This window comes from Myripristis murdjan, chromosome 1 (assembly GCF_902150065.1).
Source record: "Myripristis murdjan chromosome 1, fMyrMur1.1, whole genome shotgun sequence".
Lineage (NCBI taxonomy): Eukaryota > Metazoa > Chordata > Actinopteri > Holocentriformes > Holocentridae > Myripristis > Myripristis murdjan.
The window spans coordinates 34,578,565-34,595,477 of NC_043980.1; the positions used below are offsets into that span (position 1 = coordinate 34,578,565).

General features: G+C 43.7%; 1 protein-coding gene across 9 annotated transcripts in view; it reads left to right on the plus strand.

Annotated features, from left to right (window-relative positions):
* The window catches only part of LOC115364623 (E3 SUMO-protein ligase CBX4), a 72,200-nt gene that overhangs the window by 40,603 nt on the left and 14,684 nt on the right, over positions 1–16,913 (plus strand). For 7 of the 9 annotated variants that reach the window (XM_030059134.1, XM_030059128.1, XM_030059158.1 and 4 more), the window contains 2 exons: positions 4,341–4,632; positions 16,108–16,384. The exons of 1 other annotated variant lie outside the window; for it this stretch is intronic. In XM_030059134.1, coding sequence (XP_029914994.1) covers positions 4,505–4,632; positions 16,108–16,384 — 405 coding nt within the window. In that variant the 5' untranslated portion in view covers positions 4,341–4,504. The remainder of the gene's footprint in view (positions 1–4,340; positions 4,633–16,107; positions 16,385–16,913) is intronic. One more of the 9 variants, XM_030059184.1, reaches the window with a different exon arrangement.

Here is a 16,913-nt window from a genome sequence, read left to right on the forward strand (position 1 = left end):
GACGCTCTTAATTTCTTGAAATTTGCTCTACCTTGTGAGGCTTTAAGTAAAAATATGGAAAACTGCAGTTAGTGGAGTTGACAGAAGCAGAATTATATTCAGTTAACGTTGGATTCATACCCCGTTAGCGCCTTTGCAAGCTTTACTTTGAGGTTAAGGGTGTTGAGTGTCTCAGTGATGTATGGGCTGTTTGATGTGGTATATTTTGTTAAAATGGTTTACATGTAATTATTACCCTGCATGTTTGAGGTTTGTGGTCAAACCAACAGATTCTCAAGGGAGCTTTGGTTGATTGCGGCCTTCACAGTTTAAATTATTAAAAACATGAAGCAGGATTGTCAGCATTTCAGAATAAATCTTCCATGGGGAGAAAAATGTCAAAGCTGGGAAAATGAATTTCTGAAAAGCAGACTAAAAACTCGTTCAAACACAACAGCCGCTGCATCGGCCTGACTATTTTCTATGCTGGTCACAGGACTCAGACTCATTTGTGGTTGATTGAATTTACTGGGTTACTCAGGAGGATTTGGGTTTGCCACATATGCCTGCCAGCTCTGCCATAAAATGTTGAAATGGTTTAAATGAAAGGTCGGAAGTTAGCTCTTGTTTCATCAGATTTGACACTTTGTAAGAGATAATAGAGAGGAGAAGAGGTTAAGTCCAAGCACAAAGAATAGGAGCAAGGTTCAGGACAGACCTGGGCTCAAACCTTGATTGTGTTTTAGTTTCCCCTAGAAGCCAAAGGGCTGCAATTAGCCACAAAAATTATAATGAGAGTGTAAACTTGAAACAATCAGGAAAGTACTTAATGATGACTGACATTATCTGAACAATCCTCATGTAGTAAATCACACCTGTCTGGTACTTAGAACAGGTTAAAACCAGGAAGAGGCTTGCATTTTGTGTGTGTGTGTGTGTGTGTGTGTGTGTGTGTGTGCGTGTGTAGAGAGAGTGAGTGAGTGTGACTGTGTCTGCCTGTTTGCTTTATGCAACAGCCTTTGGCAGCTCACTCTTTCTCTCCACCACAGCTCTCCTCCCAACTTTAATTAACTACAAACATGCACTCACATGCGCATGCTTGTGCACACACACTCACACACATACACATATACACACAAACACACACATACACAGCACCCCAGAGAGACTAGGGCAAGGGGAAAGAGGGAAGGAAAACAAAAATATTTCTCTGGCTGAAATGGGGAACCTGCTTCCAGTAAGAGGAAAGAAGGGTGTTAAAGGTTTTGTGAGTGCGCGTGTGTGTGTGTGTGTGTGTGTGTGTGTGTGTGTGTGTGTGTGTGTGATCTGCTGTTCTCTTGTTGACATATTGAGTGCTGTAGGCATTCACAGGCCTTCCTGACGGCCATGTATTTATCTCTCGGTGCTTTCTGTGTGAGTGCGCATATACAGCACACGCGTAACTGTGTGTGCGTGCGTGTGTGTCTGTGTGTCTGTGTGTGTGTGTCTGTGTGTGTGGTGAGCCTTGAGGGATGCAGTGACTCACCACTGCTCTGAGTCACCACTGTCAGAGATGGAGGGATAGAGGGAGCAGAGCAGGAGAGGGGAGGTTGGTGAAAGAAATGACACTGGGGACACATGCTGATGTTTTTATACTTTCAAGACACATTAAAGTGAATGTGTGATTTTACACCAAGAATTATGGGGTGTGTGTGTGTGTGTGTGTGTGTGTGTGTGTGTTTATGTGTGCACTTGTTCACCATGGGGTGTTCCACTGAGCACTTTGCTGTGTTTGTTTTTTTAACTGTGTGTGGACAGTAGAGTTGCACAGTGAGGAAGGAGACCCTCCTCCAGTAGATCCTCCCAGCCTCAAGCCCCCGTGTCAGCAAGCTGTCGCCCCGCTGAAGCCGAAGCGCCTTTGAGCAAGACTCTAGCTGAGCGTTCACATGCTGGTGGCATGCTGAACATCATGGCATTCACGTGCAAATGTGATAAAAATCAAACCGGGAAGACAAGAAATAAAACACGTAGCTTCTCAAGTTCACCCACACACAAAATTTTTTAATTATTATTTCTTCATTGTCAAACAAATTTAAATAAATGTTGAAATATTTATATATATTTTAGAAATAACAAAAGAAAAAAGAGACAATTCTACAGCATATAAGCAAGAAAGAGTCAAGGAAAATGACAAAAAATCTAAAAAACATATATAATTCTAAAAATATATTTTAAAAATGCATCTTAATAGGTCAAATTTGGTATTTTTAAATATCTTTGACAGAGATAAAGGGAATTTCATTTAGGTTTCAGTGTGCCTCAGTACACACATGATAAATGTGTAGACGTGCTTCTTACTGTTGACTGTCACAAATCTGATATTGAGAAGGTCAAAGGTCGTCAGTGCATCGTAACCCTGAAACTGTGGTTGCAGAATTTTCCCCCCGACTTTGTGGGACTGACTGCATCATCAGATCGTGTAATGCGTTCGTGCTAGATTCCCAAGCAATAAATTCATTTCTCCCACATACCTGATAGCGTGTGAATGCAGCGTGACTCACTGGCAGCTCCAGAGTTGCTGGTGTGCCGCCGGTCCTGCACTCAGATCCCCCTGCAGAGGGAGGCATGGGAAAAGAACGCTGTTCTTTCCTGCCCTCCGCTCATTCCACATCATATCACTCACCTTTACTCCTCTGGACCAACAAAGAGCTGTCAGCACATTTCTCCACAACACCTCTCGTCCCTCCCAACCAGGATGAGGCGTAGTGCAGCTTTGTGCTCGGCTGTCATATCACCGCTGGACTTTTATCACCCGATTGATTGAGATAAGGATCTGCTGCACACAAGGTTTCTATCACAGTCAGTGTCCAACCAGCACAGTCATGTGGCTCCAACTATTTGGATGATGTGTTGGTCCATGGAGAGAAGTAAACAAAGCAGAAAGAAAGGAGGAGAGCACATGTGAAACACACACACACACATACACACATACGCATATACATACACACACACACCTGTCCAATGTTTTCCCCAGCTGTGAGAACAGTCTGTTTCTCCCAGGGACGCTGACAGACCACTACAGAGAGAGAGACGCTGAAATCCACTCACACTCCTCTCCAGATCCCCCATCATATCTACATGCACGCACACACACACACACACACACACACACACACACACTTGCACACGCTCTTCTCTGCGGTTTAGAGATGTCACGTTTGGCTGAGTTTGAAGTGTATCTAAGGGGCTATGATTACTATTCCCGACTACACACACACACACACGCAGAGGCACACGCGCACACACACAAACCACTCAGGCTTCTCTGGAAAGCCTCAGTCGAGCAGGGGACTCATGCAGTGTGAAAGGCGGAGGCTCTAGTCTAGTCGATGACTCCACTCGGTAAGGTTTAACTTGGCCCCGAGTCATGGCAGCTTGGTTCAAGCCTGCTGTTGCTCTCTGCCCGCTCCACTGATTGCTCTACCTACCACACACAAAAGACTCAAACTCCGTTCCCTTCAAGGACTCAGGAGACGAGGAGGAATACGTTGCCGTTGTTCTGTAACATGTGGGGCTGTGGCTGTACCTATCCCTCCCAGTAATGTTTTCATGTCATGGGTTTATTTTGTTAACGAGTGAATCCTTGTGCTCATTTCCCGATTATCTTAATGAAGGTTTTAGTCGACATCCCAGCTTCTTTTTGGCTGAGCATAACCCAATCAATAGATAAATTGTTACATACATAATTAATGCATAAACAGCGGAAGTGAGATGTACAAGGTAATGCTTTGCCTTTTTTGTTGTTATTTTGTTGTTGTTATAATTACAAGGTCCACATGATGGTGTGGGCCGTGTATCAATTCAAATTTTCTAAAAAATAAAAAAGGTTACTATTTGCATCAGTTCAGATCTTGTTTTATTTGATTATAACTATATTTAACGTCACTGGAATATTGTCTGTTTTACCTTTTTATTTATTCGTTTTACTTTGTTCTGTTTTGTATTTCATTGTATTTCTTTATTCTGTTTTATTTGTTGTTCATTGCATGTTTATTACTCTGTCTTTTTACTAGCAGGATGTCACACATTGTTTTAATCTGTTTTTACATCTCGACGCCCTTGTAAATGAAGATGCCTCCTCAGTGGTCTTTTCGGGTCAAATAAAATTTGAATGAATCTCAGGCTGCATCTCTCCTGATTTAATTACGCCTGACTCAACTATGAAATGCATTGTTTTGTCCTGAAAGAGAAATATGCAGATTGCAAAGAATATCTACATGTGAGGGCATCAGTCCGTTCTGCTGCACCAGCAGGGTTGCAGATCTGCGTTTCCTGCCTGAGGTCCAGCTTGCTTTTTGTCCATCCTCTGCCTCTTTTTGCAGCTGAAGTGGTGCAGCAGCTCAGAGCTCGCTCTTCGACAGTGGCCGGGCCTGTTCTTGGTGAATTTTGCTGTGGACTGAGTCTCACTGACCTCGGGTCAGACCAGCACCCGCTTTTTCTCATCTCTCCAACTGCACTTGCTGGGAAGATATGGAGTCAGAAGAGCATGAGCCCTCCCATCCCCTCTCTCAGTGGGAAAAGAGGCTCTGAGGAAACCCCTCAGGCTCTTCCTGCCAGCAGAGCAGTACCAGGAGGTCTCCCAGGTCCACACAGGATCTGCTGCTGCTATCACTGGTAAGCAGTGTTGGAAGTAATGTATCATTAAAGCACGTTACTGTAATACTGCTACTTTTGGTGGTAACCAGAAATGTAACTACTTACTTTTTCAAATTAAGTAACACCAATGGAAAACTGCAGAGGATAGTGGACAAATGCAGCCAATCCCCCCAGTTTCCTGTTCTGTTGTCACCTGAGGGCAAAACATGGGCTGATACTCACCAAATCCTCTCTTCTTCTTCTTAGGTCCATCAAGTTTGGACAGTTTTTCATATCAAAAATAATCCCACTGATTGTCATGGCTTCAGCCAGCTGTGTTTACTGTGGCCTCGGTGTCAAGAGGTGGGACAAGCCAGCGGGTCGATTGAGGGTCAAACCAGCTGACCTGAGATCAGCAGAGCGGAGTGGTCTGAAAGGAAAAGCAGTGTGCGCAGTATAATTGAGTCCTTATTTCTTTTTTAATGGGAGAAAACAAAACCAGCAACAAAAACGTATGAATAATGATTAACACACAGTGGGTACAACAGAATCTCTGAAGTGGTTGTAGGGTAACCTGTATATCAGAGTTTATTGAAAATTTCAAAGAAATGTGAGAATGTTGCATTAGACATGTCTAAAGTTTTCATTGAGTAAGTCCACTGTAGCTTTAGTCTACAAAAATCCTGTAGTTTTGTCAACTAAAACCAGACTAAAACAAACCAAAAAATATGTATATGTATTATGTTTTATTGTTCCACTACTTCCTTTTCATCATAGTGATAACGGGAACAATAACAGATAAAATGTGGCGGTTGTCTTGTCCTACAGTTTGCCACAGCAGCACTAAAATAATACAGTTATGTGTGCATTCACAAAATTGAAGCAGACATTTAAAAGTAATACAAAGTTACTTTCCCAAGTAAATAATTAATTGCTTACATGCAGTAATTAGAAAAGTAATTCAGTTACTTTTGAGAGAAGTAACCAGTAACTGTAACTAATTAGTAATTTTCATTAATCTGCATAACACTGCCGGAAGGAATAGCACTGCCGAGGCTCTTTGTTTGAAACAAGAGAGCAACAATCAGACACAGGTAGTGTAAACTTAACAAGAGAGCTGGAACAAACAACAATTAATTGCTAACCTGCAGCGCTCTTCCATTTGCAAACTCTCCTCTTCCCTCTGTCAGGTTTTTCTAGCTGCCAAACAACAGGCAGTGTCTCATCCAACACAGATAAGATACACATGCATATACACATACACACATATACACATATTAATCAATGCAAGATAATATGATTGAGCACACTAAATCCAATAATAACCTTTATACTAAATTATGTTTCTTCTGCTAATAATGTAAACAATTTAAAATCGGGATTGGGATATTCACAAAAATTTGAATTACTGCAGTTACACAAAATTCGAACAAGACTCATGTACAATATGGCTTTAACATACAGAAAACATTTTTTCCCTCTCCACATACTGCTGGTCAACATGCTCAGAAGACCAAGAAAAAATGCATTAATACACAAGTCAGTCAGACGTTTTAGTGAGACGTCATGGTTGTCAAAGTTGTTTTCATCCAACATTGTTTGGGTTACGACTCTCAGTGACACTAGGCATGATTATACTGAAGATGCTTGTAATGCATGAGATTTAAGAATGGTATTTCACCCTCAAAAAACGTAGTGTATTTTTCAGGAGGAATTTAAATTTAAATGCATATTGTGCATAGGCTGTATTTGAATAGTACTTTTCAAAATAAGACTTTACAACGTCCTTAAATGGCCATTAAAACAGGGAACATGCTCACAAAAGGAGACAACAACAATAAAACAGCAACACAGAGCCACAGTGAATAATATGGGGAAATAAAGCCCATGATGTAAAAGTTAGTCAATAAAATTAATAAAAGTAACTGTACAGAGATACATTTTAAGATGTAATTTATTTAACTTCTGCATGGCTAGCTCCTCATGCTGATTGTTCCAAAAATCTAGGTGTCCTTGTGTCACTCATGACAGAATTACATGTAACATAATAACATAATGATGACAGTATTGATTTTTGCAGTTAGCAGCAGTGAGAGGAAATGATGAAAAGGGTAGCGGCATTAGCAGAGAACACCAAGTTAAAGTGTGTGGGAGTTGTTCCATGTGTAGGAGTGTTTTTGGGGTTTGCAGTGTTTTTTGTTTTCCATCGGTGAGCCACGGTCAGGGTCATTACTGTGCATTACCTCCATGTTCTGCCACAGTTTGTCACGCATCTGTGTGTAAAGGTAAGCAAGGCTCCGCGGGCCACGCTGTCACAAACTCAGGGAGTTACTCACATCTTCCCTTAAGTGTTTGTTGAATGGGATAACAAGCATCCAGCCACAGACAATTTGTTGTGTGACTCTGTGTGTGTGTGTGTGTGTGTGTGTGTGTGTTTGTGTACTTAGTGACACTGGAGCAGTTGTGGGAAAGGGTGACACACGTTGTCCGTTCAGCTCTGTTAACAGAACAAACATTGTGTGTGTGCGTGTGTGTATGTGTGTGCGCGCGTGCGCTGCCATTAGTGAAGTGCTATTGGCAGAAATGACGCAACACCTGCTGATGGTGACATATATGCCGTGCCACTTCACTGGGGGATGTAGGAATATGTTTTTACAAGCTCTCAATGTAACAATTTCCTGCCTGCCAACCCTCTCGCCAGGCAAAGGCTCACAATACGGCAAAAATCAAGCTGCATTCCAACAATGAAACCACTGCTGGAAAAAAAAATGCATACATATAAACCAAAACTACATATATTATTTACATACATAATTTAAACTGCTACATAGGAATTTATCGTCTTTATTTCCTTTTTAAAAAAAAAAAAAAAAGCACATAAAAAAGCAAGATTTTCTCCTCCAGGGAGCCCTGGTCAAGACGGCAACACAAGCAATTTCATAAAATAAATAAATAAAACAATTTCACGTGTTGGAAAGCGTTCAATATATGAAAACTACACAAGAGGAATAGTATAAGAGAAAGGAGGCATACAGCCCATACAAGCAACATCCATAATACAATCCACCTCAAGTCAAGGTTACTATATACAACGGCAACATGTTCCCTTTATAAAAACATGACGGTATAAATGAAGCTACACAAGGGCAAGAATAGAAGACGAGAGGCATACAGGCCGCACCAGCTATGTTCTTTCACACCCTCAGGCTCGTCTTTAGGCTCAGATAAATGTAGATAGATAAATAGACAGATGTACTTTATTGATCCCAAAATGGGAAATTCCTGATGTATAATCGTCGCTAACAAACTGCATCAATAGAGCTCAAATGAAGTGTTATGTGAATATGGAGTCCTCGCTGGTTTTTGTATTTGCTAGGCGGAGCGGTCGTGCTCTGTCGCTCCAGAGACTCTGTCTATATTCCAGTTTGTTCAGAGTTGCTCGGTAAATGCACTTAGAAGGAGCTGATGCTGAACCTGATGAGGGGTTTGTTGTTGTTGTTTTTGTAGTTGTTGCTGCTGTTTTGATGCAAATATGGAATCGATCTGAGGCCTTTTCAGTGCGCTGTGCGTTCATATGGGACGGGCCTACGTGACGGGGTTGAGGAAGTTGGTTTAACATGTTTGTCTGGGAGAAGAGTTATGTTTCATCCACTTCTGATTTTGTTTCATTCAGTCATCTGTCACGCTGGCAGGCGCAGGACTCAAGGGTTTGGGCCTGGAAAGAGGGACTCTCTCTCTCTCCCTCTCTCTCTCTCTCACACACACTAACACACAAAATATGTATCTTCAGTAAACACGAAAGACATGAAAGTTTAATTTCAGTTTCTCAAAAAGCTGCAAGCAAACAGAGAGAATCCACAGCTACCTGCTAAAAGACACGGGCTGCGCTCTTTAGCAGTGACCGTTGCTAAAGTATGCAGTAACCCTGGAGCCAGCTGTTAAGGACATAAAGAATCCTCATGGGCTGCTGTGTGTGTGTGCGTGTGTGTGTGTGTGTCTGTGACTGTGTGTCTGTGTGTGTGTGTGTGTGTGCAGTGCCAGTGTTAGTGGATAACCTGCTGGGACCGAGCAGCAGTGACACCCTGATGTATTGCCAGGCCTTGAGCGTGACTGTAAGGAGAGGAGTGTGTGTGTGTGTGTGTGTGTGTGTGTGTGCATATTTCAGTTCATGTGTGTTTGTGTGTGTGTGTGTGTGTGTGTGTGTTGGGGGGTGGGGAAGGAGCAGATGTGAACAGCAGAAAAGAGTGGAATGTGTTTAGATTGGCATTTAGCATACGGCGTTAAATCTTATCTGTACCCAATAACAGTAAAGATGTGCGTGCACATGCTTGTGCATGTGAAGGTGTGATTTTTATATTGTGTGTGTGTGTGTGTGTGTGTCTGTGTGTGTGTACTTGCACAGACGTTATCAGCTATCTGAGCTTTTACTGTCTGTGTTAAAGCTTTTTCACCAGATAAATGTTTTGATCCGCTGCCACACGTGGTTAGGTATTCACCACCTGACTGTAGCTCGTTTCACACATCGACCCGGGGCGAGAGACACAGAGAGGCAGCAGAGAGAGAGAGAGAGAGAGAGGGAGGGGGGTCAAAGTTGTGGAAAAAGAGATGTGGAAGCAGTCAGGCGCGCCTGCCCTCACCTCCCTGTTCTCACTTCTTGCCCCTGCACTCATACTCCCTTCTTATTCTCACTTTGTCTTTCTTTCTTTCTTTTTCTTTTTTCTTTCTGTCTTTGTTCTGTTTTCCTGAAGCAAAATCGTTTTTTTCTCAGTTTTTCTTTATTTCAACCTGTATAAACTTTAACTTTCTCTCCACTCCCTCTCTCATTCTCTTTTTTCTCTGACTTTATCAGACTAGCTTGCCCATTTTCTCTCTCTCTCTCTCTGCCCCCCCCCCCCCCCCCCCCCCCCCCACACACACACACACACACACAGTATATCCACACTCCTGCAGCAATGGGAAATCCTTCAAAATCCATAATTCACGCTTCGCTGCTCCTCTCCCTCCCTCGTCTCCCACCATTTCTCCCTCTGTAGGCCTCTGTGTGTGTATGTGTGTGTCGGTGTGTGCGTGTGTGTGTGTGTGTGTCGGTGTGTGCGTGTGTGTGTGTGTTTGTGTGTGTGTGTGTGGATAAGAGAGAGGGAGAAAGAGAGACCTGAATACAGATGCAAACCCCTCGTGGAAAAATACTAACAAACATACGGTTATGCCTTTATACACTCGCACACACACTTACACACATGCAAACGCTCACACACATATATGCGCAAACACACACACACACACACACACACACACACACATACACACACACACACAGGCACAAATCCAAAATGCACACATCTTAAACATACATGCACACAAAACATTACACTCTTATGCAAATACTTGTTCATTTTAATGATTCCGTATGCAAACCAGGAAAAAAAAAAGCTTATTTGTAATGATTCTGTATGCAAATTAGAGAGAAATTTCCTCTGACAACATGCCACACATAGGAAATGTAGCATATCAAAGACAAATTCACGACACACAAATTAAAACATGTGTACATAAGCTCTTGTTTGTCCAGAGCTGCCGGGCCTGCAGGTCATTAGGAAGAGTGAGGATTTCACTGATGGCCTGATGTTTCACACCAAAGCTGCTTCAAAACTTCATATTTGCCAGCCCATATTTAGATAGATAGATAGATAGATTGGCAAAAATATTATCATTATTATTTTTTGCTCCGAAATGCACTTTACAGTCTAATTTGCACTTTTAATTCAGTCAGGAGTTTCTGAAAGTGGCACACAAATAATCCTTTTTTTCTGACATGGCAATAAAACTCTCTGAAATAGCCTTTACATTATTTCGCCTGCTCTTTATTTCTAAGGCAATTCACTGTCAGTGTCATAGCTGGAGCTGTGGTCACTCTTGTTTTGGTTGGTTTTCTGTTTTCGTGGCTCTGTGTTTGTGCTTGAAGCCCTTGAAAAATGAATGGAGCCTGATGTGAACATGACTCGCTGTCTTGAGCTCTTCTCACAAAGCAGATCTGGTTAGAAACATTAGATATTGAACATAATGTACGACATGTTTTCATGTTTCTGCTAAATGAACAGTGTCGACTTCAGCTCCCGGCATTTCTCTCTTTCTCTCTCTGAGCTCTGTCACTTTCTGAAGACGAGCTGCTTTGGAAATCAAAGCTTCAGGTAATCAGAGCATCAACACACACCGACAGACACACACACACACACACACACACACACACATTCTGTTGCCTTTTATATAAAGTATCTGTCTCACATACTCATTTTCCTTCTCTCTCAAACAACCTGAAACACACACACACACACACACACACGCAGACGGAGGGAGTGAGAGGGTGGCGTGGGACCAGGAGGTCTTGGCTGTGTCTGCTCCACGTGTCTGAGCTGTCCTTGGGTTTCCGGCCCTCTCGGAGAGCCTGCTGATTTATGAGACGGATCACTGTGTGTGCATGCGTGTGTGTGTGTGTGTGTGTGTGTGTGTGTGTGAGAGAGAGCATGCAAGCTTGTCTGCCCATATTTATGTCTGCCTCTGAGTGTCCATTTCTGCAAGTGTGTCCGCATGCATGTGAGTGTTTATGTGTACCTGCATCCGTTAAGCATGTGTGCGGCTGTGTGTGTGTGTGTGTGTGTGTGTGTGTGTGTGTCAGCCCAGTGAATGTGTGCTGTCTCTCGTTGCCAGATTGGCCTCTTGTTTCTCTCCCTGGGCTGTGTGGACTTGCACAAGGCCTCTAAGTTATGAATCTGCAGACAGCCCTCCCTCTCTGGCCCCTCACCAGCTCTCCGCTCCGCCACTTGGCTTTTGTACAGGCATAGCATTCAACCGTGTGTGTGTGTGTGTGTGTGTGTGTGTGTGAGTGAGTGCCAGTATGTATGCATTGCATGTGCAGCGGTGAAATGATCCATGTTTGTTTGAATGTATGCACAGTTTTGTGTACAAGCTTGTGGTTTTGCCTTTGTTTTTGTGCACAGACATCTGTGTTCGTGCATGTTTATTTGTGTAGCTGCCTTTTTTTTATGTTGCATCAACTTCACACACACACACACACACACACACGCAGACTTCACTCCCATTTAACGAGCTTTTGGTCCCCAAACGAGCTTCACCCCCGTTAATGACCACCTGTTCGGGGCCTACGGGGAGCGTGTTGTCGCCAAACACTGTGTTGGTTAACACAATTAACACACAACAATGGGGGGGGCGGAGAGGGGAGAGTGGGGTCTGAGTGCCCATCAAAAAGAGCCCATTGGCTTTTAATGATGTTTTTCAGGGCGCTCCAACTGACTCCATACAGCAGCACCAGGCCAGGGAGCGCTGAAATGAAACCGGCCCGTTGTCTTTTGTGCTTCTGGATGGGACTGAGTTATTTATGGGCTCTTTAACAGACTGGCGGACAGGGAGTGTGTGTATGTGTGTGTGTGTGTGTGTGTGTGTGTGTGTGTGTGTGTGTGTGGAGGGGGGGGGGCATAGTATTGGATGGAGAGGATGGGACATTCACCGATGTCAGGACCAAGTGGGAGGATTTTTTTTTCTCCGTCTCTCCTTTCAGAATTCCTTCTCATTCTTGCACCATCCCCTCTCTGATTCAATCTCCTCCTCTCACCCTTTTTCCATCTTTTTTTCTTCCCCTTTCCTTCTCCCTCTGTGCTTTTTCCAGAGATCTAAAGGGTAATTCCCAATTTTTCTCCTTTGGCCTCTGAATCAAATCTAATTTCTCCCCGCTGCACTCCTGGTAATTTGTCGTTAAAGACATCTAAGGCTTTTTTTTTTTTTTTTCCTTTTTCCTTTTTTCCTACTCCCCTCTCTCCCGTCTCTGGCTGGCTCCTTCTGGTTAACTCGGAGCGAAATTCGAGTGTAATTCGAAAATTTTTTATCCCATCTCACTCTGAATCAAATCTAATTTCTCTCACCTTCTCTTACACCAGTGTGTATTTAAAAAGAGTGTCTAGTTATCTCTCTGTCCGTTTCTCAATACACTCACTCTGCAGGCTCACACGAGGGAGAATTTCATTTTGTGGATGTGGTGCACAAAGTGAATATAGGTTTATTTAATTGATTGATTTTTTTTATGTCATTTGTATATTTTTGACGTCAAAATTCAAGCTGTAAGCATTTCTTCCGAGGTTAAAAGTCAAACCTGTATCTCTGACACGTCTTTAAAAAAACATTAGTCTCTCCAACTCCCTGTCTATCTTTCTTTCTTCCTCTCCCTTGCTTCCTCTCTCGCTTTCTGTTTCTTGCCTTGTATCGCTCTCTCCTTCTCATCCTTCCCCCTTCTCTCTCTCTCTCTTTTTTTCTCTCCCTCTCCATACCGCCACTATGTAACCCAGGGTGAGAGATGCCTGGCCAGGGATAACGCTCACACATATCAAAAGGCTCCTGCACTCTCCATCTTTTGGGTTCGTCTCAGCGGCCAAGAGAAGGAAAAGGTCAAGTTGAACAGAGTCGGTTAGAAAGGAATGAGGACAGATCGATGTGGCACGCTGATTATTATCAGTGGCGAAAAGAGAGGGCAGTGAAAGTAGGAACTGATGCCGGAGCCCAACTGTCATCCATTTCCTCTTTGAAAAATGAATTTCTGCACTTCTCTACTGCACATTAACAGTTACATCTGTGGCTTTAATATTTTGAACCCAGTAATACATTTTTAGTCATGGATTCCGGCTACCAGCATCAGCTCAATGCACTCGGCACAAATGCATTAAAACAGCACCGTCTATCGATATGACCATATATAGTCAAAAGGTAGTGAAAGAGCAAAATTTGATTAAACTGTAACTTAATGTTCATGGCAGAAAAAATAGAATCTTTCTGTAATGACAAGTAATTTCTTCTTTTACAGTCACATGTTCCTCTAATTCTTCCCAAGATGACTTCAGAGCAAAGTGCGCAGTAATTCATGGCAATAACCCTTCTCCATAAAATAGCTCTCAGAAATCCTCTCAGCACGGCGGCTATTTTCATGGCTTCATTTAGATTCCACGTCTCATTCTCTCTCTCTCTCTCTCTCCACATTTTCTACTTTCATCCCCATCTCCCTACACCACCTAGCACAAAAAAAAATTGAAATTCAATCACAATAAGCAAATTTGCTCCCCCACAGGACATCATTGAGTGGCGTACAGCAACAGTGCAAGGTACTCCAATCAATGGCCTTGTTCCCTCAACACAGGCCCGGAGCTCGTAATTTGCATGACAAGTTAGCAGATAGTCTCTCTCTCCCTCTCTCTCTCTCACACACACACACACACACATGCACAGTGAAATGCATGCATATTATGAACACACATAGGCCTGTTACACTGCACAACAGACAAAGGACATGGATATTCACACACGGGCACATGCACATGCACAAACTAAGTGAAAAAAATACATTAAAAAGAGGCAGCGCTTCCAGGAAATGGAAGCGTGACACATGTACTGTGTGTGAGTTTCCACTGAGCAATAAGCCAACTTACAGCAGCCCTGATGTGCTCTGGTTCCTATCTGCTGCTGCTCTGATGGGTGGATAATAGACTAGGACTGGTGAGTGTGTGTGTGTGTGTGTGTGTGTCTGTCTGTATGTGTGTGTGTGTGAGAGAGAGAGAGAGAGAGGGAGAGCGAGAGAGTGTGGGTCCTTCACCAAATTATCAGTCTGCTTATGAGTGCTGTGTAATTACAGACATGTTCACATGTGTGGGCTCACACAGATACACACACACACACATGCACACACTCCTATGTTCCTTTGGTATGGAGAAGGTGAAGGGCAGAGAAAGGGTTTGTGCATGCGGCAGCTAAGTGGCTCAATGCGCTATCGACTGGCTCACCGTGGCAACCTGCAGAATTCCACCACCTCCCCACGAGTCTGGCAGACTGTCTGTTCACCCTCCCTTCCTCCCTCTTTCCTCCTTCCCTGCCTCCCTCCCTCCTTCCTTCCCTCCTTTTCTCCTTCCCTCCTTCCCTCCTCCATCTCTCCCATCCCCCACTCCAGCAGCTCCTGCAGGGAAGCGGTGACGTGGGGGCTCCCTGCCCTGAGAATGGAGAGAGAGCGAGAGAGAGAGAGAGACATGGAAAGAAAGAGTGGCACTGAGAGAGAGTGAGGTGAGAGGCAAAGAAAAAGACAGAACTACATCAAGAGAAACAAAGAAAGAGAGAGAACGAAAGGGCAAAAAAAAAAAAAAGCAAGATAAAGATCCTCCCTCTCCCAGCGCTCGGTGACAATGACACTGGAAGAGCCATTTCGGAGCAATGAGCCAGAAAACGCAGCGCCGCCGCTGCCATTCATTCTCCTAAGCACAACACTCAGTCACCACCACACCACAATCACATTCATCTCCAAAGGAATAGGATTGGCTTAATATAATGTATGGAAGCACACTCACATTATGAAAACAGCTCTTTTGAATACTGTGGAAGTCATATTCATAGAAAATAATAGAAAAGTGAGCAGGCCTGTGAGATTGTCTCTGCAGGGCTGCGCTCATTTGCCATTTAGAAGAATGATCGGTGGCAAATGTGAAACATTGACACATACAATTTTTTGTCTATTACGAATTTATATAGAGAGAGAGAGAGAGGGAGGGAGGGAGGGAGAGACAGCTCTACATGCACAAATTGATGAATTAAATATTGACCACAGTATTGGGGAGGCCTACAAAAATGTATACACAAATTTACAAAAACAAACAGCTATTGAAATGAATTAAATAATCTGAAAATTAATTTTTTCAAAGCAATATTGATGGATTGTTTTTTGTTTGTTTTTGTTTTTTGGGTTTTCTTTGTATTAAAGTGTCTTGCATCAATGTGGCCAGCCCATAGAGGCTTATAAGACACTGTCATACAACAATCCATATGTTTGGGCAATGGGCAATAAAGCCTAAAAGCTCAGATGAGTGTCACATTGCTTATCCTTTTCCAAGTAGGACATCTTGTAATAGCCTGAATTGAATATTCACGTCCCAGCTAGCAGCCCTACTCCAGCTCTCTCTCTCTCTCTCTCTCCCTCTCACTCTCACTCTCTCTCACTCTCTCTGTCTCCCTCCTCAAATGATCAAAAATACCATTTCATTTCCACAATCAGCCCCAGGTCATCTGCGGCGGATGAGATGGAAACACAGCGTGTCGTTAAGCTGCCAGCTAATCAGCGTTGGCTAGTAATCCCCCTCTCCGTCATGTCTTCCAAACAGGCCCTTTTCTCTCTCCAGCGCTGCTCGCACACTGCTGCTGCAGTCAGCCGGCTAGATGGATGGCACAGCCCTAATCACCCCCTGCAGTGCACTGTCAGCATGGCTGCAGGCCGCTCTTAACATTTACACCACACATTCGTACACACACACACACACACACTCACACAATAAACACAGCCCAATGAGTGTGAAAACATACTCTCACTCCCTCTCTCACTCTCTCTCTCATGTTCTCCCTGTCTCACCTTCCCATTCTCCCACCCTTTTGTCTTCCATCTCTCTCTCTCCCTCTCTCTCTCTACCTCTCCTGCCCAAGGCCTGCACACCACCCCTCTCCTCTGTCACCTTGGATGGACTCAGTAGGACGTGGCTGTGTCCTGAGGGCTGGGGGAGGAATACCAGTAGTAGTCATCCTCCTCCTCCACACAGGCTCTTATCTGCAGGGTGGAGTCTCATCAGCCTGCACAGTAGCGCTGCCTCCCAGCTGTCTCACCACCAGCTCTGACAGGGGAGACGGCTGCCAGAGGAGCTGCGAGGGAGGCCGCTCCTCTATCAGCCTCCTCTCATGTGGCCGGCTTCAAGGTTCCTCTCAGGCAAGCATTCAATCAAATCTACATTGCGGCATACACACACACACAAACACACTGCGGTTGGCGTCTGGTTCAAGTGTCTCGGGGATGGGGTGCTGATGTCAGTGTGTTTTTTTCCCCAGTTTAACACACTTCAGCGCTGTTTGAAATATAGTTATTGGTACGTGCCTTTCCTTTATCCCATTTTGTTATTTGGTGGTAGATGTACGCTTGCATGTGTGAGCGGGTATTTGCGTATTACTGCCACCAAATGTAGATCACTTGAGGTCTCAAGCGATCTAGTTTTATTGTAGAAAATGTTTCAACTTTATAAAACATCAGTGGAGCCAAAGAGCAAGAGCATCTTGCCATTTTTAGCAGAGTACAATAATCATCCATCACGGAAGAGAGAGAGAAAGAGATAAGAGTTTCTCCACCAACAGAACCCTCAACGGACCATAATGCATTGCAGCCTCAAGACATGTTGCTTTTTGAGCATTATGTGCAATTTGCACTTGTTCCTCAAATGGAAAAGCTTTCTTCTCCGCATCGC